Source organism: Phalacrocorax carbo, chromosome 1, assembly GCF_963921805.1.
Source record: "Phalacrocorax carbo chromosome 1, bPhaCar2.1, whole genome shotgun sequence".
Classification (NCBI taxonomy): domain Eukaryota; kingdom Metazoa; phylum Chordata; class Aves; order Suliformes; family Phalacrocoracidae; genus Phalacrocorax; species Phalacrocorax carbo.
In genome coordinates this window covers 34,583,593-34,611,369 of record NC_087513.1, presented here as the reverse complement: position 1 = coordinate 34,611,369, position 27,777 = coordinate 34,583,593, and the positions used below count along the sequence as shown (strand labels likewise).

The 27,777-nt window shown below is 40.6% G+C and overlaps 1 protein-coding gene across 4 annotated transcripts in view; it reads left to right on the top strand.

Annotated features, from left to right (window-relative positions):
• SCAF11 (SR-related CTD associated factor 11) overlaps positions 1-19,257 on the top strand; it is a 48,335-nt gene extending 29,078 nt beyond the window's left edge. For all 4 annotated transcript variants that reach the window (XM_064448306.1, XM_064448285.1, XM_064448296.1 and 1 more), the window contains 10 exons: positions 813-880; positions 1,516-1,571; positions 3,987-4,093; positions 4,987-5,076; positions 6,270-6,376; positions 9,818-12,334; positions 14,354-14,697; positions 17,360-17,578; positions 18,019-18,138; positions 18,495-19,257. In XM_064448306.1, coding sequence (XP_064304376.1) covers positions 813-880; positions 1,516-1,571; positions 3,987-4,093; positions 4,987-5,076; positions 6,270-6,376; positions 9,818-12,334; positions 14,354-14,697; positions 17,360-17,578; positions 18,019-18,138; positions 18,495-18,623 — 3,757 coding nt within the window. In that variant the 3' untranslated portion in view covers positions 18,624-19,257. The remainder of the gene's footprint in view (positions 1-812; positions 881-1,515; positions 1,572-3,986; positions 4,094-4,986; positions 5,077-6,269; positions 6,377-9,817; positions 12,335-14,353; positions 14,698-17,359; positions 17,579-18,018; positions 18,139-18,494) is intronic.
• Positions 19,258-27,777: the final 8,520 nt, after the last annotated feature.

Below are 27,777 nucleotides of genomic sequence, written 5' to 3'. Positions count from 1 at the left end.
ACAAATTTCTTATAAATGTGAATTAAGGTTTTATGGCTAGATCATATTTTAACTATATATCCTTTGGTTATCTAAACAGACATCCCCTTTCTTGCATGTTATCATAAACATTGGTGGTGGTCCTCTTTACCATAAAACATTATTGTAGTCAAGAACTGATTTTATTCTAGTGAGTTTGAGAGGGAACTTTGGAAATACCATTCCTGCTTTGAGAAGCTTTATCTTGTCACATTTGCTGCATTGTATAAGGAGAAGCTCAGGATTACACAGACAAATTTCACTGAATAGTGATAATCTAAAATCAGTGTTTAATGGAATGTATGACACATACAGAGATCTTGAGATTGAATTTGAAGCAGACTTCACTACAGAAAAGATTAACTACAAGTAAATTACTTTTTTTGGCTCTTAGAAAATAAATAAGATTGACCTTTGCACCTCACCATTCTGAATCACCATTGACTTTGATATTCTTCAGAGTATTTATGCAAGCAGGTTATAACATCTTCAACATGTTGCCATGATATAAAGCAAAATTAAGCATTCAGATTTAATACAGGATATTAACTTCTGTTGTGTAAATGGATTTTCTGGTTTTTTCCATCTGTAAGCTTTGTGAAGCACTGTGGCTTTTAATGTATGGAAGATGATATACATGGTGCAAGTTCAGGTTTTAATAGCAGTCAGAAATCTGTTCATGTGCACGAAATAAAAATTCCTTAATATAAGATCTGATTTTGTTTGGGTGTATATACCGTTAGCTTAAATATGCCCAGAAATAACTTTTGTAATATCTTTTGTTAATCTTGCAGAAGAGCTGTATGTCCAGACAAAGGGCTGTTAACAGCAAAATTAAGCAAAGTTGTGAAGAAAAAATACAGTAAGTTGGTATTTGTACTCCATTTGCTGGAATTGCTGTTTTTTATTAAGGAGCTCTAGAATTTCTTTTCTTGATGAGCCAATTTTTTTATTACTTTCATTGGCATATGAAAACCAAATACCAAGGAATACAAGTGTGGAACTTAAGAGAAAAAAAATTGCAGTATGTGAAACTACTCTTCTTATTTTACTGGAAAGACTGCCTCTTTAATTTCAGTCACAAGTGAAATGGATTTAGTTTCATCCTAAAGTAATTTTCTGTGTCAGGCAGTTGGTGCACTGCTAACGACTTGCTTGCATTCACAGGAAGTTGTTTGGTGAGAGTTCAGACACAAGAAGCACTTAGCTGTATTTTGGGGTTGCTATTTTGAGAGGCTTGTTCAATAGGTATTTTTTGGTAAATTTGTTCATAACTTCTTAAACTAAGCAAATATCTGAAGAGGTGAAAACTGCTTGATATATAAAACGCTGTTGTGAAGGTGCGTGCATTTTAATTTTACTCCGTTTGTATGTAAACATTGTAAATACACTTGAGATGTTTTTCATTAACCTCTCATTGCATTAATGATTTTGGCAAACAATTAAACACTAATATGCTAAAGTTAAGATCAAAGTTTTGTTTCTTATTCCACACAGGTAATATTTTGTATGACAAACGAAACAAGAAGACTTTGTCTGTGAAGATGAATAAGGTTGGTTCTGATCATGAAACATGTTAACATTTTTTCTCACTAAATAATTTTTAAAACTACCTTTCTGCTTATTTTTAAGGTTAACTTTTTATTTGTTCATTTTAGTATGCTCCAAACTTTGTTATTTTGCCTCTTTTTTTGTCTTGAAGGAAGTAATTAGAATATAGTGCTTGGTTATATGAGCTTCTCTCAGATTAAACTTAGCTTTGTGGTGGTAAATATTTTCATATAGATGAGGATGTTAAATTGTAAGATACTCTACTACCCTGTTTTCATATTTCTTCACCAAAAGAAGGTGGTATCAGCTACAGGCTATTAGCCAAGTACTGTTTCATGAAGAATATGAAGGTTTTTTCATTATTTTCATGAAAATACATACTTGTAATCAGCCAAGTAGTTTGTTACATGAGTAAGCCATGGATATTATAGTTTGCATCAAGTTGTTTTTTTTAATGGAAGATTACTCCCAAGAATGAATGCGTTTCCAGGTTTCTTGTTTAGTTCATAAAGCCTATAACACAGGCTTCTAATGTGCAGAATTTATAAGAAGCTATAAAGATTCTTTTGTTGTTTGATTTCTACCTTTCCTCCTTTCAAAAATACTTTGTGTCTCTGGGACACAAGTTTGTAATCAGTGCTTTCTTACTCATAGTTGTACCTGTAAATGTATTTGCATGAAATAGTTTTAGGCCATAAATTTCATTCTGAGGTGTAAATGTCGTTGTTCTCCATTGTTCTGTCTTACGTGAAGTTTAAAAATTTGGAGGAAAAACTGTCTTTGAGTCCCTGTTTTGCCTGCTGTCTTGCTTCATGTAGTACACAGGCATATACTGCATCATGTGGTTTTTTTCAGTAGCTGGTGGCCCGAGTTGTCATTTTTATTTGGTGCTTATACACCATAGTTCTCAGGGATATCTTTAGCTCCATCCTTCCGCTTCTAAGTCAGATATTTAGAAATTTTTATTCTGTTACTGTGTAGAGTTAAAGGGACCTTTCATTGAATTGAAGAGATTTTGAACTGGAAGGATAGGGCTTATTGGTACATCAACCTCTAATTTGCCTTTGAGGTTGGTGAATGCTTTCATATCTAATTTCACAGATTTATTGTGCAATATTAAAAGGCATTAATGTCTCAAGTGGTAGCTGTTGCATAAAAGGTCATAAAAAAAAGTAGAGCCATTGAAAAACTTCAGGAGGAGGTACAGAGCTCAATTATTCAATAAATGCTTAATACTTAAATAATTTAAAAGAAAGCACTGATTTACTAACAACCACTTCAAAATTATATTTGTGGAACATCTGGATAGCTTTTTTAGATGGAGGGAGAAATGTTAATGTTCAAAATGATAGTGTTTTTTAAAATAAAATTTTAAACCAACAGCTTTTTAGGAGAAAATTACAATTGACACACTGATGAAATAAGGCATGGTCCCATTAAAACCAGCTCACTGTGCCAAAGTTTAATGGAGCATGTGGATAATGACTGCATACTTGAGACGCAAATTTATACATGTCCCCTTAAAGTTTATTTTTCATCAGAGTATAAATATCTTCTGAAAGAAAATGATGGGAGGACCCTCTAAGTTTTCATTCTAAAATACCAGTCATGGGGAATGAACAGGAATGTTTTAGTCAGATTTGATGTGGCATTAACCCTTTAGGTGAAAAGGCATAAATTGCAAAAATGGGTCAGCGTAGGTCAGTCTGGGAGGATTCTTGTTCGGCCTTTTTTCCCCTGCAGCCATCCCAATACACGGCAACAGCAAGAGTTCACCACACGCAACACAAAAGGGAATACGCTAGCTTACAGTGGGTGGCTAGGCATTGCTAGCAATTGAAATAGGAGGAGGTATTTGTTGAAATATTAAGTGGATTCTGAGTGCTGTGCCTTTGTGTGAGGGCCCAGTAAACAGACACTCTGGTTAGTCTTCGATTTTTATAATCCTACCTGAAGGCAAAGGAGAATCCCAGCTACTTCCATTAGGTTTTCATGTTACTTTGAAACCAAACATTCAATGACCTGCTGTGAAGGGGTCTGTCTGAAGATGCTAGCGCTGTACTTACTGGGGTTCGTTAGGTAGCAGAAATGGGAGTTGTGAAATTGTAAATATCAGGGTCATTTATTCATCATTTCTGTATAGAGCATTAAAGATTTTGCCATGGAAAGCCTAAATAAAATACAAAGCTTATTGCAAATAATGCAAAGAGCAGGTGTTGAAAATGTAGACTGAACAGAGAAAATTCGTTTGCTGTACCTGTAAATCTCAGCATATAACTATGGAGCCACTATGGTGCCTGCTTTTTGTGAGCTAAAATCTTACTGACATGATTTAATTTCAGTGCAACTTCATGTATTAAATATTAATTATTTTATTTTTGATGTCTTTAATTCATAAATTGGGGTTTTTTTTGTAGCCCAGAAGACAGACCTGCTGGAACAAGTGCCTCAGAACTAATTTCTTCAGCATGCTTCCGGCCGGCGGTAGCAATGAAGAATCCTTTTTTAGCTGTAGAAATGACTGGTTAGTATATACTAGTGCTTAATATAAAGTGATGGGTTACTGTACTGTAGATGCTATAGTTCCTCTGCTTCTGGCTGCATATACTGCCTTGAAATATTTTGGAGATTGGCTGGTTTTATATTCATTGATGAAGAGCAGATAAAGGATAAACACAAACATTTAAAACTTCTGTTATGTGTTCAGCACTAAAATACTTAAGTTTGTGCTTTTAATCTCACTGATTTACTAGGAGTTAATAAGTTTTATTTTTAGCTCGTATTTAAGCTCTTTGCTGAATTGAAGCCTTGGATAGGAAAGGGTTATTCCTGTTATTACAACAGCAGTTAGCAAAACAGTTAAGAGTAAATATCCTGTTTTGTATCAGAAACATTCTTTGTTGTTCTTTGACTCCAAGAGGAATACTTTAAACATACCTGAAGCAATTTTGCTTAATGAGACTAATACTTAAGGATGTATTTTTTTTTTTGAGAAGATGGAAGAAAAAGAACAGTCTAGAAGAACATTATTTGGATAATATGGCCTAATCACAAACTTATTTGTCTGTATGTTTTCAGCAGTCTGTAAATGAAAAAAAAAAACCCAACAGTTTTTACCATGCATGCAACAGTATTAATTTGTCAAAGAAGCAAAGTTTCCCCATCCCTCAACTTCCCAGAAGATATATTTCATCTCCTGTATTCCATTCTGTCTGCCTCATTTATTTAGGACTTCTGTTAGATTTATGACTGCTTTTTCCACTCTATGATAATAATCATGATAGTTTCATCATGACCATTAGAAGGTCTGATACAGTTAAATTTTTTAGAAGTCATTGGTAGAAGCAGTTATTGAAACACAAAATTGTCACAGTACAAAGTTACTCTTTAACTTTTTGTATGAAATTTGTATTTCAGTACAGAATTCATGGAAGTCAATGCAGCAATCAGACAGAAGAGACAAGAACTGGAATTGTCCTGTTCATCTGTGCTTGCTAGAGTTGAAAGGTATGTGGCTTGTATTCATACAAATTGTGTAAGATGCAAAGGTTCTTAATATAATGCTTCAAGTTTAGAATTTGATTAATTCAGATTGCTTTTTAGAGAGAATGTTGTTTGATCATAAAACTAAATAACATTTGCATGTAACTTGTTAAATCTTTGTGTATTTGCCTCATGCTATAGAATAGATTCTTTTCTGTATATCTTAATGCTTTCTTGATACTCATGACAAGCATAGTAACTCCTCTGGCTTGTGCATCTTAATATGTCAATTTTTCACAGAAATGCAAGTTTAAATATATTTTCTATTTGGAAGCTAGTGTTCAATGGGATTTTTCCATAATTGTTTATAAACAAATGCATCTAGAAAGAGTTGAGGGACTGTATCAAATGAAACAGAGAACATAACTTTTTTTTTGATAGAGAGCGGATGTGTTTTAAAATATACCCTAAGGATGTTTTCATTAATATAAAGCAGAAGCATAAAAATAACTGATTTTAAAGTAACACAGTAAGAAATTGGTTCTGTCTGTGATCTTAATTTCACTACATATCTTTTCTCTCTCTTTTGCATAAAACAAAGGCTAAAGACAAAAGAGCAAGTAAAGAGATTTTAATTATAATTAAAAGTTGTACCTAGGATTTAAATAATTAATTTTTATTTTTTGCATGTACTTTTCCTTGTGGAAAGTTTCGTTCTAACTCAGTGATAATTTAAACATTGTAGATCTATAGCTAAACTCTCTTTTCACCCAAGGTTTGCTGAGGGAGCCTGAATAAGTGTATAATTATTTTGTTTGTTAGAAAAATAAAAAAGAAAGAAGCCCTTACTAACTCGTTGTGTAGACAATTTCTCGTTCTTCTGCAGAAAAGGCTATTCTTCTGCTGAAGTACTAAATCAGTCTCCAGAATTTTATTTCCAGCAGTATAGCCTGCTAATTTGGAGTAGGCTGTTCATTACAGTTCTGTGTTTGGCTTTGAAGAAAGCCAAATATATATTGCTTTAACATAATGTACCTCGTTCAAACTGTTTTACTAGAATAGGCAAAGAGAAGGAAAGTTTTGTTGTCTGTCAGCTTTGCCTTTCTCTCCAAATGTGGTGAGGTTGTGTCATGGTTGCCTAATGTTTTTTGTGTGTTGTTTCCAGAACTTGCTACAAATAGCTAAAACAACTACTATTAATGCTTTTACTTTTCCAGAATTCCTTTAATGTCTTATGGAGCTCAAGCTGAGACCTTTCTTCTTGCTTCTACTACAGTAGCAGGGACAATTCTTCCAACAAATATCAGGCCTTTGGAAAACTTTGGTAAACTTTTTTTTTGTAAGTTTTATTTATAGCTCACGTGGAGTATTGTTAAAATATGATTCTCAGAAATTAAAGCGGAGTATATAGTTAGAGTTAACAGGAGGAAAAAAATTTAATCTGTTTTGATACAGTTTGATACTATTTCAAAACCAGCTGGTTTATTTCTGAAATTGAAATGTAGACAATGAACCCAGCCACCACAAAACTGGCAGAAAAAACATTTTTCCTCTCATCAGAAAGATGAAAAATATTTAAATAAGCTCCAAACGATTTTTCAACATCAGACTATTTAGAACATGTGAATAATTGCTGTTGATAATATCAGCAACTGATCAACAAATACTGATAACATTGTCAACTCCTGTGGCAGAACATGGACTAAATCCCTTATGCTGTCTTTTGGGAGAGGCAGGAGGCTGAGTGAGTCTTGACAGCAAAAGAAAAGGAACTATTTTTCAGATATCTTCGCTTTTTAAAATTATATTTAAAAATTTTCTCATTGGTTGTCTTGATTAGAACTTTGATTCTTTTTATGTAAGCATTCCACTTCCTCTTTTAAAGGTATGATTTTGAAATGTGAATTTACGGAGCTGACAGGACACAGCAAATAAAATCTTAAGTTATTTTTGTATGTTTCCATATGTTCTTGCCACACCTGAACTAAAGTTTAGATGCTTAATATATTACTTATACTGTGGACAAAGTGGAAGACAGTCATCAAGATTGAATCTTAAAGCGTTGTAGTATGTTGACACTGAAGTTTTAAGTCATCTTCAAGTTTGACTTAAAAACTTCCTCCTGATAAGAAGCGTGCAGGAAGTAAGACACCGAGTCTTTGAATCTCCTAGTGAAACTAGGGGATGTTGCATGTGAAGATGTCCCTTGAGGATTTTGATCACGTTCTGTCGAGTTGAGTCTTCCTTCCCCATTCAGTTTTTATATAGCAACTGAGGAAAATACAGACATGCGCAAAAAAAGGTAAGGGCAAAAGCAAAGAGAAACCTAACCTGAATACTGTTAGAGATGCATGGCAAATAAAGGATGCAGGAGCAAGGAGAAAAATTAAGAAAATAGTTAAAACAGACACATACAAAAAAAACCAAACTGGATCTTGTAATTCTTACTAAATTGTGCCTGAAAGATGGTCTCATACAATTCTTTTTTTTAAACACAGCCCATCTCTTTGTCATACCTAAAGCGTGCAGCTTTGTGTCAGGGTAGTAGCTGACAGTTTCTCCCAGAGTTGTGCAGAGTGACGGCCATGTAACGGTACTGCCTGAATCTTTCTTGTTACTGCTGCAGGGTTTTTTTTTAGATTCTCTTCAATTCTTTTACCATTAAACAGTCTTTTTGAAAATGCATTAGTGAATCTACAAATACCATTATGATTTAGGCTGGCATTATGCAGTTCTTTTGTGTGATTAAAATATTTTAAAATAAAGATTCAGTGAGCTGAAATGCCCTGTATTTGGTCCAAGTCCAAAGCTTGTGAAGCTTCTCTGTTAAAATTTTACAAGCAGTAAGGAATGCTAAAAATAGGCTTGTGTTTCACAAGCAGACTTCAAAAGTGCCAAAAAAATAATTTGCCTTTCAATTCTATCAGGATTCCCACATTCCATTTATATTCTGAACTTTTACCATTGCAGGATATTTCTTCCCCATTTAGGAAAATAATCACAGATGTTATATGTCATTGCAGATTTTTAGTATCTGAATTGTTTTCCTGGCTATTGTAGTAGGTTTGAAGATGTTAGTCTGAGACAGCCACATGTGGCTGAATAGCTGCTGGTTAACCACTGTGAAGTCACTTTTTAACAAAATTATTGGGAAGACTGTTACGGCAGACACCTCAAATAGTGCCGGTCACCTAAAACTCCTTTGGAAGTTCTTTACAATGCACATTGTTTTCTTTTAAATATATGGCACCTTCTATACAATCAATACCATAGATTTTCATTGTCTTAAGTGATAATTTGATCAGTGGACATCCAAAAACCAAAACTAGATTTTTTTTTTTCCATGTTCAGGCAAATTGTTGTGTGTTTATACAGGACAGAGGAGGTGATTAATAGTCCTGTGCTGTGCTTTAGCCTTTTAAAGGCTAGTGAGGTGCTTGTGGAGTTACTGCTCTAAGGTTATCAGACGATAAGTTTAATAGGCAGTGCTGGTTTTTTGGTTCTAACGAAGAAGTAAGTGATAGAAGGAGGATTTTGTGCTGTTACATACTTGTGTTATTCCTATATGCCATACAATTTGTTTAAGAATTAAACCTGTTTTAGTGTAGTGAAAGCATGGGAAATAGCAACATTACACAGAGTTAGAATCAAGGCTTTGTGTGATGTGATAAATAAATTTCAAAACCCATAGAAATTAATCTTCCTTAGCAAGTTTCTACTATTTGTGTATGAAAATGAAGCTGTAAAAAGAACTAATTTAAACACCAAATTCTTTATGCTTTCTGAAGTCTATGCAAAGTATGAAACAAATTAATGGACATCTCAAGAAATTAATTTAGTTTTGAAGTATTACATTCAAGTATATTTACTTATCATTAATCTTTAATTCCTGAGCTGTCCCTCATAATCTTTCAAGAGTACGCTCTGTTCCCTTCACAGTGAATGTAACCCTTGGCTTCTTTACAAAGACTTTTGTCAAATTGTGGATTGCATGAAATAAATTAATACAGTATCAAAACAAGAACTCCTGTACTGTTGTGTGACTTACGGTCATTCTTCTTGCAGCTTTAGGTTTTATTATGCACCCTAGGCTGCCCCAAAACTTGCACTCCTTATCCAGTTCGTTAGGTCCTGCAGGTACCCTAGGGGCCCTGCGGCAGAGTTAAAGTCCAGTTTGCCATGGAGCCTGCAGGGTCTGTCTTATAACTGGAGAATCAGTTTGCACTGTCTGAAACTCGATTTTGTAGAGAGGTGTGCTGTCATTGCTGCTTCTGATCAGCTGCTTCCCGTGTGAACGTCCACTGACAGCCATTGCAAAATGTCACTTTCTGTAGTATTGAGCTTCAGTTCAGTAGTTTTGCAGCTTCGCTGCCAACAGGCCTGCATTTCAGAATGACAGGGACTGCTGTATGCTAACAGTGTAGTGTGGTTAATTCGTTACTTCTCTAACAGTTTAAATGCTGACTGTCTTTGAACAGCAATATCAATAGCAGTTTCACTGTGAATGTCATTGCTGGCCATGTAGCTATGCTGGCACTGCTTCTAAAGTGTGTGTTCAGATGTCACTTTGTTAGCTTGATTCCGTTCTTTAAAGACAAAGGCTCCACTGAGGAAAGAAAATATCTACTTAAACTGTGCATCACTTCATAGTAAATCTTATACTCTATTTGAGGATATCTCTTAAACAGGAGAAGTCATTTTACGTTCTTAACTGTGTTTGGATAAATGGTTATCATCAAATTCTAATGTATTCTGCTTTTATTAGAATCTTTAGGCAAAGGATATGCTGTTGCATGTACTCAAGAAGGAGAAGAGAAAAAGCAAGCTTCTGGTTCATCTGGCACTAGAGGAACTAGAAGGAAAGCAGTTAGTACCACTCCTAGAAGAAGGTCTGCACGAAACAGCAAAAACGAGACCCTGGGTCAATCTCGGAGCTCACCTCGGTCAAGCAGTTCTGCGTGCAGTGCTCCTGATGGCAATAACCCACCTCTGAATAAATCTCCTTCAGAATCAGAGAAGGCTCCTCCAAAACGGAAGTCTAAAAGACTAGTTAAACAACAAACACCTGTGGTTAAAAAAAAATTGAGAAGTTCTGCACGTTCTGAAAAATCGCCCAGTGATTCAGTGGAAGTTGATGACATTGCTGAGTCTGAAGCAGTTCTAACATTAGATAAAGACCAGCAGTCGGATAATGAAAGCAATAACACAAGCATTCCACAGAAAAGTAACGCAGAAACAGAATCTGCTAATGGATTGGAAAGCTGTAGTGAACATGCAGAAATCGAGGGAACTACAGGAGAATGTGACAAAGATGAAGATACTTCAGGCAATGCAAATGTAAGTTCTTCTGTCCAAGAACCTCCAGTACTAATTTCAGGAGGTGAAAGTCAGGAATTTGAAGTAAAAGGTGTTACTGAAGAAAATATAGATCTTGAGAATCAGGATGTCTGTGAAAATACTCTTGAACAAATGGAAACAGTAGCTTGTTCCAGAGATGAAGTATGTGAGCATGCAACTTTTGAAAAAGTAGATCAGACATTGTGTAGTCCTCAAAATGAATTGACGGAGAACATAGAAACTTTGACAAAAATAGATCAGCCCGTAGCTGGTCCAGAAAATGAATTGTTGGAATGTCCAGAACCTTTGGGAAAAGATCAGCCATTAGAGAGCCCCAGAAGCGAATTGCCTGAGCATCCAGAAGACATAGAAGTAGATGGTTCTGAGGCAGAAGAAAAAACAGTAGTAGACTGTGCAAGTACAAATATTCAAAACTTTAAAACTGCTCAAGACGAAGAACCAGATACATTAATACACAGTGTTTCTATGGACAGTACATCAGACCAGTCCTTAAAAGAGAATGCCGTGCCAGAAGGTGAAGAGAGAAGAACTTCAGAGTCACCCCAGGTAAATGCTGAACATAAACATTTTGGTGAAGATAACAATGAAATGATACCAATGGATTGTGACTCATTTTGCAGTGACCAGAATGGGCCTCAGATTGAGCAGTTACCACCAGCTGAAAGTACAGAGCAAGAAGTGAACTCCCTACAGTGTGATGCGGGAAACTGTACATCGGTTTCAGGACCTCCTGAAGAAAAGGAGGAAACTATTCCTCAAGAGAGAGAGAGCCAGTCAGAACTGAAAAAAGATAAAAAGCCTCGAACTAGAAGGTCTAGGTTTCACTCTCCATCAACAACTTGGTCTCCTCCTAGGAGAGAGGGCAGGAAATCTCAGTCACCATCCCCTAAAAGGGAGATGACCAGAGGCAGGAGCTCACGATCACCCAAGAAGGAAACAATAAGGGAGGGAAGGAGATCTTTATCTCGTTCTCCAAAGAGACACACGCTCAAAGATGAGAGAAAAACACCATCTCGATCTCCCAAAAGGGAAACTGTCAGGGAAAGCAGGAGATCATCTTCTCAGTCAAGAATTAAGGATTCATCTCCAAGGCAAAAATCTAGATCTCGAAGCAGTGATAGAGATAGTCAAAGAAGAGATCGTGACAGAGAAAGAAGAAACAGGAGGTGGTCTAGGTCACGGTCACGATCTAGGTCAAGATCACGATCTAGGACAAGAAATAAATGTTCTTCATTCTCTAGAAATGAGAGGGACAGTCATTCACCTCGATGGAAAGAGAGATGGGCAAATGATAGCTGGAGGAGTCCCAGAGGAAATGATCGATACAGAAGAAGTGATCAAGAGAAACAGAATGAAAGTCTTAAAAAAGAGAAGGACAATACAGAAAAAAACAATGACGATCAGTGTTCTTCAGACAAGCGGAGGAATGATTGTCCCGACTGGGTAATGGAAAGGATAAACTCTGTTCCTGAAGTCAGGAACAGAGAGAGAGAGAAACCACATTGGGAAGATGGCAGGCATAATAATTCAGGACACTCTTGGAATAAAAACTTCGGTTCAGGTTGGATTCCGAATCGAGGGAGAGGTCAGCGTGGCCGAGGTGGGCGTGGAAGAGGTGGTTTCATGTATGGAGACCAGAGTGAAAACCACTGGCAAAACAGAAAACCTCTCTCAGGGAACTCAAATGGTTCTGGGAACGAAACTTCAAGGTTCCCAGAACATCAGCCATACAAGCGTAAGAATGAACAAGATTATTCTTTCGATACGCCTGCTGACAGATCTGGGTGGACATCTGCATCCAGCTTGGCTGTAAGAAAGACTTTACCTGCTGATGTGCAGAATTATTATTCAAGAAGAGGACGTAATTCAGCAAGCCCACAGTCTGGATGGGGAATGAGACAAGAAGAGGAGGTGCCTGAACAAGGTATTCATGGTTTTGAAACATAAAAGCTTAGTCCCAGCTGCAGTAGCTGAGTAAAATCCTAGATACATTGACCTGTCTCGGGTTGATTACGTCTTCAAAATTACTGGGGGTGAATCTATAGTGTTTTTGCAATATGGAGGTTTGGAGGTGTGGAGTTTGGGGATTTCTTGCCTTTTGATGGCATTTTGATGGCTTTCTGGTTGTGCTTAGACATAATTTGAGGACTATGCATCTGAAGAGTGCTACTTAAGTAAATTGATTTGGTGGAAGAGGAAGCATATCCTCTTCATGGTTACTTTTAGCATCTGCACACCTTTCAAATCTCCCTGAAAAAAATTACCCCTTCTAAGTTTGCCTGTGCAGACCCACATAGTAGATTCTAGTGGTTACAAATCATTGTTGATGTTTATCTTGCTTCTAAATAAACGTTTTCTGCTTTATGTGCTTAAAAAAAACTACAGAGACTTATAAATGCAAAAATGGTATTTTTACTGTACTTCAGCGTTAAAATTCCCCTGAAGCCTCAATAGAAGTCTAATATTTTTGAGTATTTTATTTCCATCAGGGCTGTTACATTTTAGATATAAACTTTTTGGTAGAAAGTGAGTTAACTGTGGATGAGATTAGATTCTTAATAGCTACGAAGTCATCCACAGATTATTAATGCTCTGAAGTAAAAAATAGATGTGAATTATATTTAAAAACTGTAAAATCGAGTTCTGAGGGCAGCTACACTTGCACTTTCCCATTGTCTCCTTGTTTTGTCTTTCATTTTTATCCATTTTCACCCTATATACCAGCAGTTTTCACCCTCTTTTCAGAGACAACTGCATCAGTGGCTTCTCGGTTTTGAGGCGACTTTGTCAGCCTTCAGTCTGCTGCAGGCAAAATTTATCAAACCTTTAACTGAAAGTATTGTGTGATTTGCAGACTTTATTTCACATAGCTCAGGAGCAATCATGCTGTTATATCACTTTTGGAATGTGAATTCAGCTGAGAACAGTACAGTGGTCTCTCAGAACTGGATGAAACAGGCTAGGTTGGCATCATGACATGGTACTGGGTGAAATGGTCCCGGGCAGCTGGCTTTGGCTGACCCTGCTTAAGCACGGGGGGTTGGACTGGATGGTCTCGATAGGTCCCTTCCAACCTCAGTGATTCTGTAGCCCCGTGATCTTTAAAAAAGGTGATTTGGGCTGAAGCACAAGGGTTTAAATCCCAATCCCTGTGAATTAGGTGACAACAGGGTTCCTCAAGAAAAGGATTCCAAGGGAAGAACATCTGAATTGTAACCCATCAAACATTTCTCAGAGCTGATTTCTTGACTTTTGGAAGGTTTGCTGCTCATGTGTGGATTGAACTTTTTGGCTTCGCTTGAAGATAGTGAGATAGTAATTTCAGAAACTGCCACCCCAAGAGGTTATTTTTACTTCTAGGCTTTACCTGTTGTACTGTTACACGGTTTTGAAACAACTCTTTGCGATTATGAACATCTTTGAAATTGGTTGAGGATGATTTATTATTCAGTGAGAAAAAAAAAAACAAAAACAAAACAGCAGAGTAGTTCTACAGTTACCAGAAATGGCCACGGTGAGCGTGTGTGAATCAGGCAGAGGGGAGCAGAGCGTTGCGTATGTGGTAACGTGTGACTGACCTTCTGCAGTTGCAGAAGGCTGGGTAAGTTATGTTGTCTTCCTGCTCTTTGGGGGAGAATTACTGTTTCATTGTGACGAAATAATTTATTAGCTGTGCTATGGGAATAAGTAGAGAAAATAGAAATTCAAAATGCGGGCTTCCATTGTAACCTGAACTTTAAATTTAAACTCAGACTAGCATTTGGCTCTGTGATATGTTTGGTGGTGAGTGCTGTGTAATAATGTAATGCAGTATCTTTAAAATATTCAGATTATAGAAAGCTTTCTGATAATCCATGAATAGTTTAAACACCTGGCTCCACTTTTGCTTTATAAAGTATGAGATTTTTCTACTTCATATACTGTCTGGTTTTTCTTTTGATAGATCCAAACCTCAAAGACCAAGGCAACCAGCAAAGTGATGGTTCTCAGTTACCCATAAATATGATGCAGCAACAAATGAATGTAATGCCACAAGTGAACGCACAGCACCCACCTATGAATATCTTTCCGTATCCAGTGGGTGTCCATCCTCCCATGATGAACATGCAACAAAATCCTTTCAACATCCACCCTCCAATGCCCATGCACCTCCCTACCGGCGTGCCTCTCATACAGGTAGCTGCTCCCACAAATTTGTCTCAGGGATTACCTCCGCCTCCACCTCCACCCCCACCATCTCAACAAGTCAACTACATTGCTTCACAGCAAGATGGAAAACAATTGCAGGTATGCTTTATCAGAAGCCATGGCAAGAACAGTGCTGAAGTAATTACCATAGTCTTGATAAATTTATACTTGCAGTTTCTTTCTCTCTTGCCTGTCTGCTTCCACCCCACACCAAATTTAAAGTGGAAGTATCCCATGAGGATATGGGTTTTTTTGGGGGTGTAGCTTTTAAATAATAATACACAACACCATCATTTGGGTTTTTGTGGTAACAAAGTGTTCCGGTGGGTTATGGAACACTGTAAAAATTCATCAATGTTGTCCGTTACCTTTTTCTCCTTAGAAGTGTACTGTTTCCAAAACTAAGTTTTCCCCTTCAAAGGCTAATTTTTAAGCTTTAGGAAATCCTTGAATCCCCTTTCAGCAGCATGTAGGAAGTGACCTAAACCTCTTTGTTGCAGTTCTCATCCAATGGGGTGTATCAGCAGAGGAGACTTACCGAGTACTGCATGGCACCCATTTGTTCCACACTTCCATTCTCCAGCTGTCGCTATCTCAGCAGCTCCACCCCCCACCCCCCCACCCCCATTTTCTATTCTGATTAATCTATTCAGCCTTTTGGTTGATAATTTCCAATCTGTCTTTGATATGTTTTACTCCCCCCTTCTTGTCAGGTTCTCCTGGTTTTGCATGCCCTGTTTGAGACCTAACTCCCACTTAATTTCTCCAGCTTCAGAAAGACGCTGTCATGCTTGGAGCAGGGCAGACCATCTTTTCATACCTTTCAAGGTATCTTAAAGTAACCTTTGTGTATGTGAGCTCCCCCTGTAGCCAGCTGTTTATATTAAGAGCTTTTATATCAGGGAAAGGGAAGTTGTTCAAATTCCAGGAGAATGCATGGCCCTGTGAGGAGATGTTAACGCTGCATCTGTGGTGTATAAAGGGCTCTTCAGGGTTTGACCAAGGTTTGTGCTTTTGTTGCCTGCTCTCACCTAAAATGCTTTCCCCTGCATTCCAGGTTGAAAAAGTGAAGTTCTAGAACAGTGATTTCTGACTGTTTTCATGCATCACCTCTAAAGATTTGAAGCAAACTGATAAACAGCCTACATTCTTTTCACTTTCAACTGCTGTTATCCATTCATATTCATTAACTTAGAACAAAAGGAGTTAAGTACTGTGGGAAATGCTGAGTGGCATTACAGGCCGTATGAAATACTTTAATAGTCTGCAAGGTAAAGCAGTAAGGTGTACTATTGGAACTAAAATGCTAGTAGATTGCTTGTTGATTTGATTCATGCCTGCTGTCTGTAATGAAAATATTTTCACAACTGGAAATTCAGTAGGTTTAACCTAAAAATGTAAGGATAAATACATTTCTATAAAGGTTGTGTAATGCTCCAAAATACAGTTATTGGTTAGTAAAGCCCCATTACATTTGTTGCTCTTACCTGCTTTTGTGGAATGGTGTTCATGAACCTGAAGGCTCCTGGGAGCTCCTGGTGCTTTTTCTTGGAGCTGTCATTGAACGGAGCCCTTGGTGGAAGCACAATACGAATGACTGAGTACTGCAGAACTCCACCTCCCTTCCTGTGGACAGGACGATTACGAGAGCGCACTGGCAGGCGTTAACGTGCTCAATATGTGTCCTTTCCAAGGAGCTCAAATTCCTGTTTCACAAGAGGGAAATTTTTTACAGTGAGGACAGTCAACCCTTGGAATAATCCCCCCAGGGGAGCGGTTGACTCGGCCACGTTGGACACTTTCAAGATTTGGCTGGGCAGGGTGCTGGGCCGTCTTGTCTAGACTGCTTTTCCTAGAGAGGTTGGACTAGATGATCCCTGAGGTCCCTTCCAACCTGGGATTCTGTGATTATTTTTCATCTGGGTAAAAGCAGATGTGAAAAAAGTGACGGTGATTACCTGCAAAAAATGTAGCATTTAGGGTATCCTGCCACAAACGTGTTGGGAGGATGCATTCTTGGCTTTCGCTACAAATAATCTCTGTCTGAGCTCCGAGAGCTAGTTAATTTCTTAATTCCAAAGTATCAACAGGGCCTGTGGTCTTCTGGTGATGTTTGGAAAAGTACAGAAAAAGGCTATTCCTGAAGAACAGATCCTGGTGCTTCAACCAGCATTTCACCTCTAGCCTCGATTAGCCTTGTAGGTGTGTTTACATTTGAAATTCATTTGCAAGTTCAAGCTGATAACAAATGTGAAAATAAGTGTTTTCAAAGCAGCATCGTTATGATGCAGGAATGCAAGTGCAGTTAAAGGTAACTTTTTGTGTGCATGCTTAGGTGCTGGGTTGTTTTTTTTTTTTTAAAAAAAAGTTAATGTGATTTACAAAACAGGGCGGCATCTGTGCTCCCCTGACAAACCGAGAGGTTCTGCAGCCATAAGCTTCCTTCCCCTTGTGCTAACACCCTCCGTGCCTGTCTGCAGGGTACTGTGTTCGCTTTATCACTGGGATCAGAGCCAGAATGTAGCAACCACAGTGGTGACATGGAGGGTGCCTTACTTCTCAAGCTTTATTTTTTTTTCCCCTTTTGAGTAGATCTGATATAATGTGTATACCTTCCATAATAATGGACAGTGTGGAAATCAGCTAATCAACCAAAAGCACGTAGTATTGATGCTCTTTCTGTAGCCGCCGAGACTTCTAGAAAGGCACGTTGTCATGCTGAAGGATAATGTATTAATTATCGATAACTTTTTAAAAACAGGGTATTCCAAATGCTGCTCATGTGAGTAATAACATGAGCATTCCAGCCTTGCCTGCTCCAGCAGCAGTCCTGGGAAACGTGGGAACAGTTCAGGGACCAAGTTCGGGTAATGCAACGTCGTCAAGTCACATCAAGAGCTCTAACGCAGCTGTAAAACTGGGAGAAAACAAAGCAAGCGTAACAGTGGAAGCCAGTGCAGATAGCTCAAAGAAGGACCAGGCAAGTTCAAAGTTCAGAGTATATTTATATAGACAGTTTTATATATTTATACATACTATATCTTTTCAGTATACCAGAATTTATATATATACACAAAAGGTAAACTATGACCATACCCCTTCTGTGTAATACACTTGATAGCATCGTGTATGCAATAATTCTGTGGCGGCTGTAGGACACAAACTAGCGAACTGACTCTTTTTAATGTAGTCGTCTTTAAAGCGGCTTCATTATGAATGCTACTTTAGTCGCTGTGCGACAGCTTTCTGTTCTTCGTAGAACACCGGCAGCTGTCGCGAGAGCCGAAATGGGGGTGAGGGGGAGCGCAATTTTCTAGTTCTCTGTAGTAACTTTGTTCCTGTAGAATTTTAGTTTGTGATTGATCAAAAGATACGCGTGCCGGCAGCGAAAAATAACACTGGAGTTTGTTTTCTCATCAGAAATTGTTAATTCAAGAAAAAGCGGCGCAAGAGGTGAAGCTAGCTATTAAACCTTTCTACCAAAATAAAGACATCACTAAGGAAGAGTATAAAGAAATTGTGCGGAAAGCTGTAGATAAAGTAAGTTGCTGCAGCAATCTGAAATGCATACATTTCGCCTGAGGTAGGGTCTGGGGTGGATTTCTGAGTCTTCTGGGAGCAACTGGTAGTTGCTGGGAAAGGGAGTAGAAAAGCAAAAATACCTCCGTCCTTCTCCACCCCTGACAGCTTTCTCAGCTCCTCAGAACAGAGCTCATTTCTTGCGTGAAAGAGCTGAATGGGAATTCAGAAGTATTTGGGAAGTGTTGGGAGGTTTCCAAAGTTGTTCTGCCTGGGATGGAGAAACCCGGGGTGCCGGGAAGATAAATAAACAGTGTGGAACGGAGGCAAATCTTCGGGACTGCTTCAAACTCTTTTTTTCTTTAAAAACGTTGTAGGTTTGTCATAGCAAGAGCGGAGAAGTGAATTCTGCAAAAGTGGCGAACCTAGTGAAAGCGTATGTAGACAAATACAAACATTCACGGAAGAAAAATCCCGAAGAGGCAGTCTCCTGTGAAAGGAAATAGAGCACGTTTTCAGTTTTTAATTTTATTCTATCTGCAAAGTGCAATTTCAACATGAACCGTTAACTGAAAATTGTACATGACAGTTATTTGAATCTGGTTTTGATAAAATTATTTTTCAATGTAGTATATAATGTTTTGTTCTAAAGAAATATAGATCTCCAGGGCAACTTCTTTATTCCTTTTTAAAAACAGATGTCTAAAAAAAAAAATAATAAAGGTGTAAAGAAGAATCATTTAGGAATGTATGATTGTGTGGATACGTAGATGTACAGCATTTTGACTTGAATAACAGAGTGCATTAAATTAGAAACTTCTGTCTGAGTGCATTGGTTTGGGAGCAGGTATGTACAGTACATGTAATCGGTCAGATTAAAGTAAAATTTTTTTTCTTTTGATTTCTCCCTAATTATAGCCAAGATAAAATAATGTATTGCCTTGACAAATATTTCTAGCGTTAACTGGACAGGCCGAACGCAGGGGTCACAATGTGTATATAAAAGCACATGGCGTTGTCTGAACAGAAGAACTGTTTAGATTTTTAAAAAGAAGGATCATAAACAGTAAAAGGCAGCGCCCAGAAAGCATGGGCGCTGCGCGTCTGTTGTAACACCAAATAAAAATTATGCTGCTTGGTTTTGTTTGTGACGTTTTTCAGTTTGTTTCAAGGTAGTGGGATGAACTTGCGTGGTGCTGAAAGCCCTCAACCGCCACCCCCGCTTCTGGGCTGACCCTGCCCTCGGCCCGGAGGGAATTAGTAGGCTAGAGCTGGATGTTCAGAAACACAAACCAGTTTGTTCTTCAAGTAAAATCAAGAAAGCTGGAGGTTGTTAGTAGGCGCCCGCTCGATCAGAGACTGCCAGTTGTGCCTGTCTTCGCTGTGTAATACTTCTCTTTCTTAACTGTAGCAGAGATCACCAGGCCGGTGTCGTCAAATCTGTGCGATCTGAAGTCACGTGCAACAGCTTTTCCACTTCCCTGAGCGCTTTTAGGTAGGGAGGGAAGTAGAGATACCACAAGCATTTTAAAAACAGGTGTGGGGTCATGGAATGGGCTAGGGCAGTGCTACGCCTAAGGTCAAACCGGCTTTACTGAGGTAGCAGCAGGGAGAGTTGCTGAAATGCTATCACTGCGTGCTCCTCAAGGAAGGAACAGCGTGGGATCCTTCTGCATTTCCGTGGAGAAGGAGCCTTACTCTGAGAGAGAGTAACGAAACAAATCTTCCTCAGACAGCACTATTCACATTTCGGCACTCCCCATGCGGTAACCACCTTTGGCCTCGGCTCAGCCTGGCTTCTGCTCCAGCCCAAGGGCTCCTGCCCCAGAGGCGTAAACACAAACCACTTTGACCAAAAGTATCAGTCGAGTTTTCTGAGAAATTCTCTCTTCGTAGCCAGGAGTTCCCAAATTAACTGTTCTTGGCAGAAAACACAGTCTCGCCCTGTAAGTAACTTTTGCAGCAGCCTGAGGATGAAATAAGGGATACGCATCCCGTACACACACGTGATTATATATAGAGAGATATATATGTGTAAAAAATGTGTCACAACAGTTGATCACTTGGTTTTAACTATAACTTTCTGCAGACTTAATGAAGCATTGGACTGTCTATATTTATTTTTGTGTGCCTAAATAAAAATACTATGTAAATTAGAAACAGATATAATACATTTTCTACAGTCAAGCCAGGTTTTAGATTTTTTTTTTTTTTTCCGAATGCTCAGTTTTACACTGTGGTAGCAATTTGTATGATCGCTTGAACTATTTTACGCTAAAATGGGTTAGCACTTTTTCAAAAATGTTGTAGCAAATTGCTATGTGTATCCTGGTTTATCACGCCATGCGTACTTATTTTTATTACATTTTCCTTCTCTGAATTTTCGGATTTTAATGACTTTTTGTATCTTTTTACTCTATACAGTTGAGCCTTGCTATAAAGCTCCTTTCAGGAGCCAGATAACTAACTCTTTTGTGGGTTTTCTTTTTTTTCCCTTTTCAAGCAGAGGTGGAAATTGGGTGGGAAGGAACAATGGAGGATTTAAACCGGGAGGGGGGAAGGGTCACTAATTTCTTGTTTTGCAGCTCCTGGCTGGAAGATAAGCTGTCACTTGCTGCCAGGTTGGTTGGGCAGTGACCATAGCGATGCTCCACTGTATTTCAAAACAAAATGAAGAATATCGGATAGAGTAGCATGTGATCAGTAACTTTATTTTTTACAATTAAATACTTCAGAACTTATCAGAAGATATGCAGTTGGTTACAATTTCTATGTTGAATTAAAAAAAAAAAAAAAGCATTGCCTTAATACACAGACTCTCCTGTTTTTCCCCAAAAGCAGTAACGCCTCTGTCAGCGCGACTGCCCAAGAAGGCGGTACTTTAACCGTGTAGTCCTGTTTTTGTTCAAATAGTATGAAAGTTGTATTCTATTTATTGAAACGCCTTGTACTGAAAGTCCCAACGTGCACTAGCACTGAAGGTGAAGCGATGGGGACGCTGAGCCCTGTCGATGCCTCCAGGGTATCCCTAATTCATTCGATCCAAATTGCCTTGAGGAAAACAATCGCTAAACTGTGTACCTTCTGTGAACGCACGCGCATCAAAAGGGTTTTCCTTGCACTCCTTCCACTGTCTCACGGTGCATGCTGCTGGAATGTCTCAGCCTGAAGATGTATCTTGGGAGCACAGTGGCTGTCCAAAGCCCACAATACGGTGTTTGTAGCATAAGGCTGGAGTGCTGTCTACTGAAAAATTTACTCTAAAAACTAGTTTTGTGTAGTGCTTAACAGTTTCTAATAAATTCTTTTCACTAAGCTGTAAGTAGTCCGTGTTTGATCTTAAGTCATTCTGGCTCAAGTGGTTTAAATCCAAAGGCAATGCGTAAGTACTATTACTTCTGCACACAGGCATATTTAACCTTGCTCTGTGTCGCCTGGGCTCCCCCTCCTTTACAGCTGGTTTGTTGCCAGTCAGTCTGTCCTCACCCTGCCTTGTCTGGCTGCAGACGCGGCAAGCGGAAGGAAAGCAAGCACAGGCGAGCGCTGCAGCAGGGACTGGCCGTACCGGGCCTTGCAAAGCGTCGCGGGGCGGGGTGTGTGGGTCGTCCGCTGCGTGGCCCAGACACGGGCAGGACTCAAACCAACCGGGCCGCGTCCTGCACACGGGACGTACCGATCAAAACAGCAGGCTTGACTGAAATAGCCCACTGGGAATTTAGCACGCGACAGCCTCCCTTCCTTGGGAGCGACACTGCAGGCATCACTTTCTAGGATTAACCCCACTGTACTGCCATGAGGTGCCTCGTAGCTAAAGCAGACACGCTGTGGGAGGCCTTCGAGGTGGCCGGCGGCCTGCTCTGAAATTCAAAGCAGCTTTGTGCGATCTGGGTGGGCTTGGCAGGGTGCTAACCGCTGGGGTGGGGAAGGATAGTCTGCCTTGATACCGCTCCCGTGGTACCTTGGTTGTGTGCTTACTAAAGGCGCCCTAATAGATGAGCATGTGGTCTTAGGAAAGAGCACACCACTTTGAGGAGCAAGGGTGGCAAGCAAGGTCAAGAACCAAGTGGCTTGGTGAGGGTGTTCCCTGGGGAGGGGGAGGCTTAGGGGCGCAGATGGAGATGCAGTTACGCTCACTGCATCGGAGGCTGAGGGAAGGCGTGCTGAAGGACACAACTGCCAAGGGAAGAGAGTCCTGAAGAGGAAAGTAATTGATCTGACTGCAATTAACTAATTAAAAACTTCTTGCCTAAGTTGTAAGCCAGTCTTACTTCTGTGTGCCTGCTTGGAGCCATGGAACTGTTCAGGCATCCCAACAGCAAAAATCACCACTTTGTCTATTTTTGCAAAGGGCTTTTCAGTACATTGGGTTGACTTAAGCTACGTCCACCGCTCCCCGCTCAGCCTGCACCTGCGCTTCGCTGCAGGCGTCACGGACGTTGATTTTTGCACAGGCGAAGCCCTTGATCTGTGTCCTGCAAATATGTGCACTCAAGCAGGTGAGGAGTTTTGTGCATTTAAACCATAATGACTTGCATATGAGGAGAACCATCTGCCTGGTGTCCTCAAAAGGCCGATCACTGCACCAAGCAGACTGGTGGGAGGAAGGACATCTCGCTTTGGAGCCGAGCAGTGTCAGCACCACCAGGACAGAACCGTTTCTGAGGGTGAGCAGGCCCAGATCATGCGAAGAGAGGCACGTGGGGACAACGGGCAGGGGCAGAAGTAGCTCGTTAGTCAGGATGTGTAATTTTTGCTGAGTGAGTGCCATTGCAGCGCGGTTTGTGCGGTTAACGCCTTTCTGGATCCCACCTCGGCAAGTAGTGCCTTGAAACTTTACTCAGTTTTGCTATAGAGATCACTGTGCTGGCGTCTACTGCCAACAAAAGGGGTTGGTTTCGCCCCAGAAGCCACATCTCGGGCATCGTAGCACAAATACATTGATTACAAAGGTGAATTACACCTTTTGAAGCACAGGGATGAACCTATTCTGGCAAAGATTTTCATTATTATTAAGTATTGCCATATTCACATTAATCAATAGTTTATAAAAAAGTAGGGACAAGAGTAAGGACAATAAAGTAGATGATTATTTTGAAAGCTGCTGTATCTAATAAGTACTCTTCAATGGACGATTTCAATAATGAATGGAGCATCTATGAAAATTTTTTTGTAAAATCACTAACCTAGAGATTAAAACAAAAATAAAAGCACAATTAACTCACAATTAACTACTTGCATAAAAGGAGATGAATCTAAGAGAAGGCACAGGCCAGGATATGGAACTTGACTTAAAGCTGATTCTTACTTTTCCAGTGTTACAACTCCCAGAGACTCACACGCCAACAGTAAGCTTTCAGCCTGCTCCTCATTTTCATGGACTGTTTGTGCAATAAATACAGGGGATTACAGCAGTGCAGTAGATGCTCATTATCCACAGTAAACAATCAAACCCAGAGTGGAATCCAACACAGAGAAAAATTACTGCAGGAGCCAAACCCAGGGAATTTTGGCAGCAGGTTGTCATATAATTAGTCCTGAAGTGTTGCAGAAATTAAACCTACAACCACTGAATTTTTTATGACGAGCATCAATCAAAAATAGCCAGGGACTCCCAGACAGGACACACACACCCCCAAAAGGAAACCTGTCATTAGAGAGCATTTAGGAGAAAAGGCTGTCACACACACAGCTTGCTCAGTCATCATTATTTACCACTGTGTGGTACCTGGTAGTTAAATGACTCTATCAGATGGATAAACCCTAGACTATTGCCCCTGAAAATATGATGACATGTCTTGGAAGCACAAGATCTGCCTCTGATTTGATTGGTTTTGACTAATGCCAACACACTACGCAGCTGCTGCTCCCTGTGCAAAGCACGCGGCTTTGCTATGTAACCTCAGCGTCCCCGAAGCACGAGGGATTAAATAACCAGCTCAGGGGGTGGGAGACCCTCCTCACCAGGGGGTTCAACCCCCACCTCCCTCTCACTAACACCGTGCAGCTCTGCAGCCACATCATCAAGCCAAAGAGGGCACAAGGAGATGTTCTTCCACAGCCTTGCATCAAGCCCTAAACTCCTGCCTGGTGTCCCAGGGCAGTTCCTAGAGAGGAATTTGAATTTGAAGAGTTCTAATAAACATACAGTGATAGTCGGTATTGGGGAAAATACAACACACACACAACGGCACAGCCTAGGCACCTCCTGTTACATGGGTTGTGGCAAGTGGATTAAATTACAGTCCTCACAGAGGCTTGTGACAGAGCTTTGAAGTCACAACCCTCCTAAACCCTACCGGCCCCAGGTGACGCAGGTGGCACAGCCCCACCGGCACTCTGCAGTGCCCAGAGCAGCGACAGCGCCCTCCCGTTGTGAAGGTTACAGGGAGGCACGCTCAGAACAGCACCCACCTCACCCCGTTTCTTCATTGCCCTAGTGGCATTTAGTGGAATGATGTTAATCACATGAACTTTTGTAACAGCGCAGGGCAGCAGGGGAACTGGGGCGAGGGTACAACCTCCTGCCCTGGAGGATGTGTTTCATACTTTTATGATTCACCACGTAACTCCATCCTAAACAATATCAACACAGAGAGCCCTGCCCAAAGATAAGGGACAAGCAGATATTTAGGTATCAGAAAAATTCACTCCTAGCCAGGACAGCAAGTTGCCTGTGGACAAGCAGATTGAAAAACCCCAAACAACAAAAACAGCAAACCCTCTCAAAAATGCAGTTTGCAGCAAATCTACCAAAAAGGTATTCAAAGCCTACCTCAAAACAGCTGTCCAAAAGCCACCCAACCTAAGGGCGGATGACAGACCTTACCATTAATACATCTTTAGGAGATTTTTGCTATTCTAATATCACATTTCTTTTCACTTAAGGTAAAGAGCCATCAGTTTATCCTGCCTTTTTAAGGGTATCAGCTCAAATTACTCTCTGGTGATCTTATCACAAGAAGCCAAGACACAAATGGCCACACTGTTGTGAGAAACAGCAGATTGTGACACGACCATGTGAAAACCATCAAGCTATTAAAACCAACCCAAGATAGTTTTGAAGTCACGGTAATTTAAGAACACACTGCCATCTCGCCACAAATAAAGTGGTGATAACTTTACTCATAAATATCGGCCCTGAATTCTCCACCACTTGCAAACGATTCACGAACTCAAGCCGCACCGTGTGAAATCCCCCTCGCCCACCGGCTCCAGGCAGGCACCGCTCACCCCTGCGGCGCTGCGGCCCCGCGCGCAGGCCCACCCTCTGCCGTGCACAAGGATGCGGGGCAACCTTTTGGCTCCGCAACCTTCAACTCGCTGCCCGCGCCAGGCGCCGCGGTCTGCGCGCGCCTCGCGTTACCCCGCAGGCGAAAGGACGTCAGCCGCAAAGCCCGCTGCAGCCCTGCAAGGACCGGCTGACAGGCGAATAACTACCTGGTAGAAAAGGCAGAGGAGGGAGAAGGAGCGCGACGGGATGATTACGGGTACCCCTAGCTGTTACACGCCATCGTATTGCAGTAACCTGCGGATCTGCTTTCCCACAAGGCAGGGCAGTAGTGCTACAGCAGATGAGAGTGTTCCACGCACCGTGATTTGTTGCAAGCTGTAAAGGAGATCTTTGGCAGTGATCTGAATTGAACTCAAACCTCGCTATGTGCTCCAGTGCTCCTCCCCCTGGGCTAAACCTCCCTTCGAAGCTGGAGAGCAAAACCAAAAAGAAAAAACTGAAAACGGAATATTTTTAGTAGTAATAAAATTATTTGTATCTAGGATGTGCTTTGCCCCGAAGCGTAGGTCAGCAGGCAGTAATGACCACTGAGGGTTGTGCGCTCCAGCCCTGCCATCACGTGGTACAGAAGAAACACTGGGCACCGTATCATCAAGCGAAGCCTGGCACAAATAAACAGGGAAAAGAGCAGATTTAAGGACGAAAAACTGTAATGCTTTTCCTCCTTCCAGGCGAGGCTGTTGCGATAGTTTTCAGCAGAGGTCAGACCACACGCCAACAAAGTGCTCCGTTACCACGCTGATAACTTAACGACCTCCTGAACAGTTGGACTGATGATTGAGGAATAACATTTACTTTGGCAAGAGGTGCTTTTAGCACCCTTACTGTACTAAGAAACCCTTCAAAAGAAGGACTTTAACCGTAGATACAAAAGATGTCCTCGTTTTAGAAATATCCCTAACCTGGAATTAGTATAATACAGTTTTGCTACGTGTTTTCTTGCTGAGAAGTTTGTACTCTTCTTCAAGATGACGTTGTGGAGCCAAGCCAACACAGAGATTCTTTACGACTGCGCTCCTGAGCTGACGCGCACTGGGGACCGCGGGATGCTCTCCACCAGCTGTAACGAGCAGTGCTGTCACTGAAGTAACTTATAATGAAGAAAATACACATCATACAAATTATGCATTTACCTGCTCCGAAAATACCTATGATGGCAGTATGCGGGGTGTCGCGTGTAACACGAAAGGAACAGCGCCAGTTATTCTCCCCCACAATGAACTTTCAAAAAAACTGGATTTGTCACACGCAACTTGGAGCTGCGAAGAGTTAAGTGACAGCAAGTCTGCATCGAACTCCCACACGCAACCATTACACTAACAAGCGCTACAATACAGATGACAGACCTGGCACTCACACCGCGATAGATACGGTTACATTACCAAGGTAGCTGCGTGAATCCTGCAGTTTTTCTGCTTTTTGGCAGCTATATTCTGAAACAGGGTGTTCTCCGGCAGCAATCAGCTAGTAAATATGTCACAGTAAACCAATGAATATGCATGCAGATCGGTAATGCACATCACCATTGTACTCCACAGGCTGCGACTGTGTACTCTGGGCCTTGCCCTCCATTTGTCGCTCAGAAAACGCATGGCTAAAGATTGCGTTTGGGCAGCCTAGAAACGGGTACGTTTGGAACACTCAGCTGAAACTAAGTCGTGCTGAACACTGTAAAAGGCCTGTAACAGAAATTGTAGGAGAGGGGAAGGCTCCCCTCCTCGTTCCCCGTGACTGAAATCCTCACAACAGCAGGCTGCTCGCACAGGTAACTTTGCTTGTGAGAAGGCAATCTCAAGCAATGGGATTTCTACAGCTCCCTTCCAAAGACTACTCTGGACCTTGTTTCTCCCCTTCTTATTTCAATTCCGATATTCCATGCTGTATTTCCTAGAGTTATGAGAATCAATTCCTTTCTCTACGCATAGGCTCACATTTTTCCATCTAGTAAATACTTCTTCCTCTCAAATCAACAATCACGTAAAATTATGGACTTGCTTCTCAGATCCATTAGGTAACAGCAAATGCCAAAGAGCTGCAAACGACTGCATATTTTCCACAGAAACGTGCGTTAGTTCCATATTTAGTGCAGACTCATCAAGGCCAGGCTCGGTTCTCACACAGGTTAGCGGTCGGGCTGCGACTTCACAGAAGCACTAAGACAGCTGTTTATCTGGGGATGAGGCGGAGAGGAATTTCTACTCAAGACAGCAGCACCGAAGGCTGCGATACAAAGACGACGTTATCTGTTCGCCTGTCACCTACTTAAAAGCTTTTACCATGCACAGGTCAATCGTGCTGATCTTCATCTTGCCCGAGCCAAAGTGACAGCCCTAAGTCCTGCCCTCAGCGCATTCACATGGAGCGGCGAA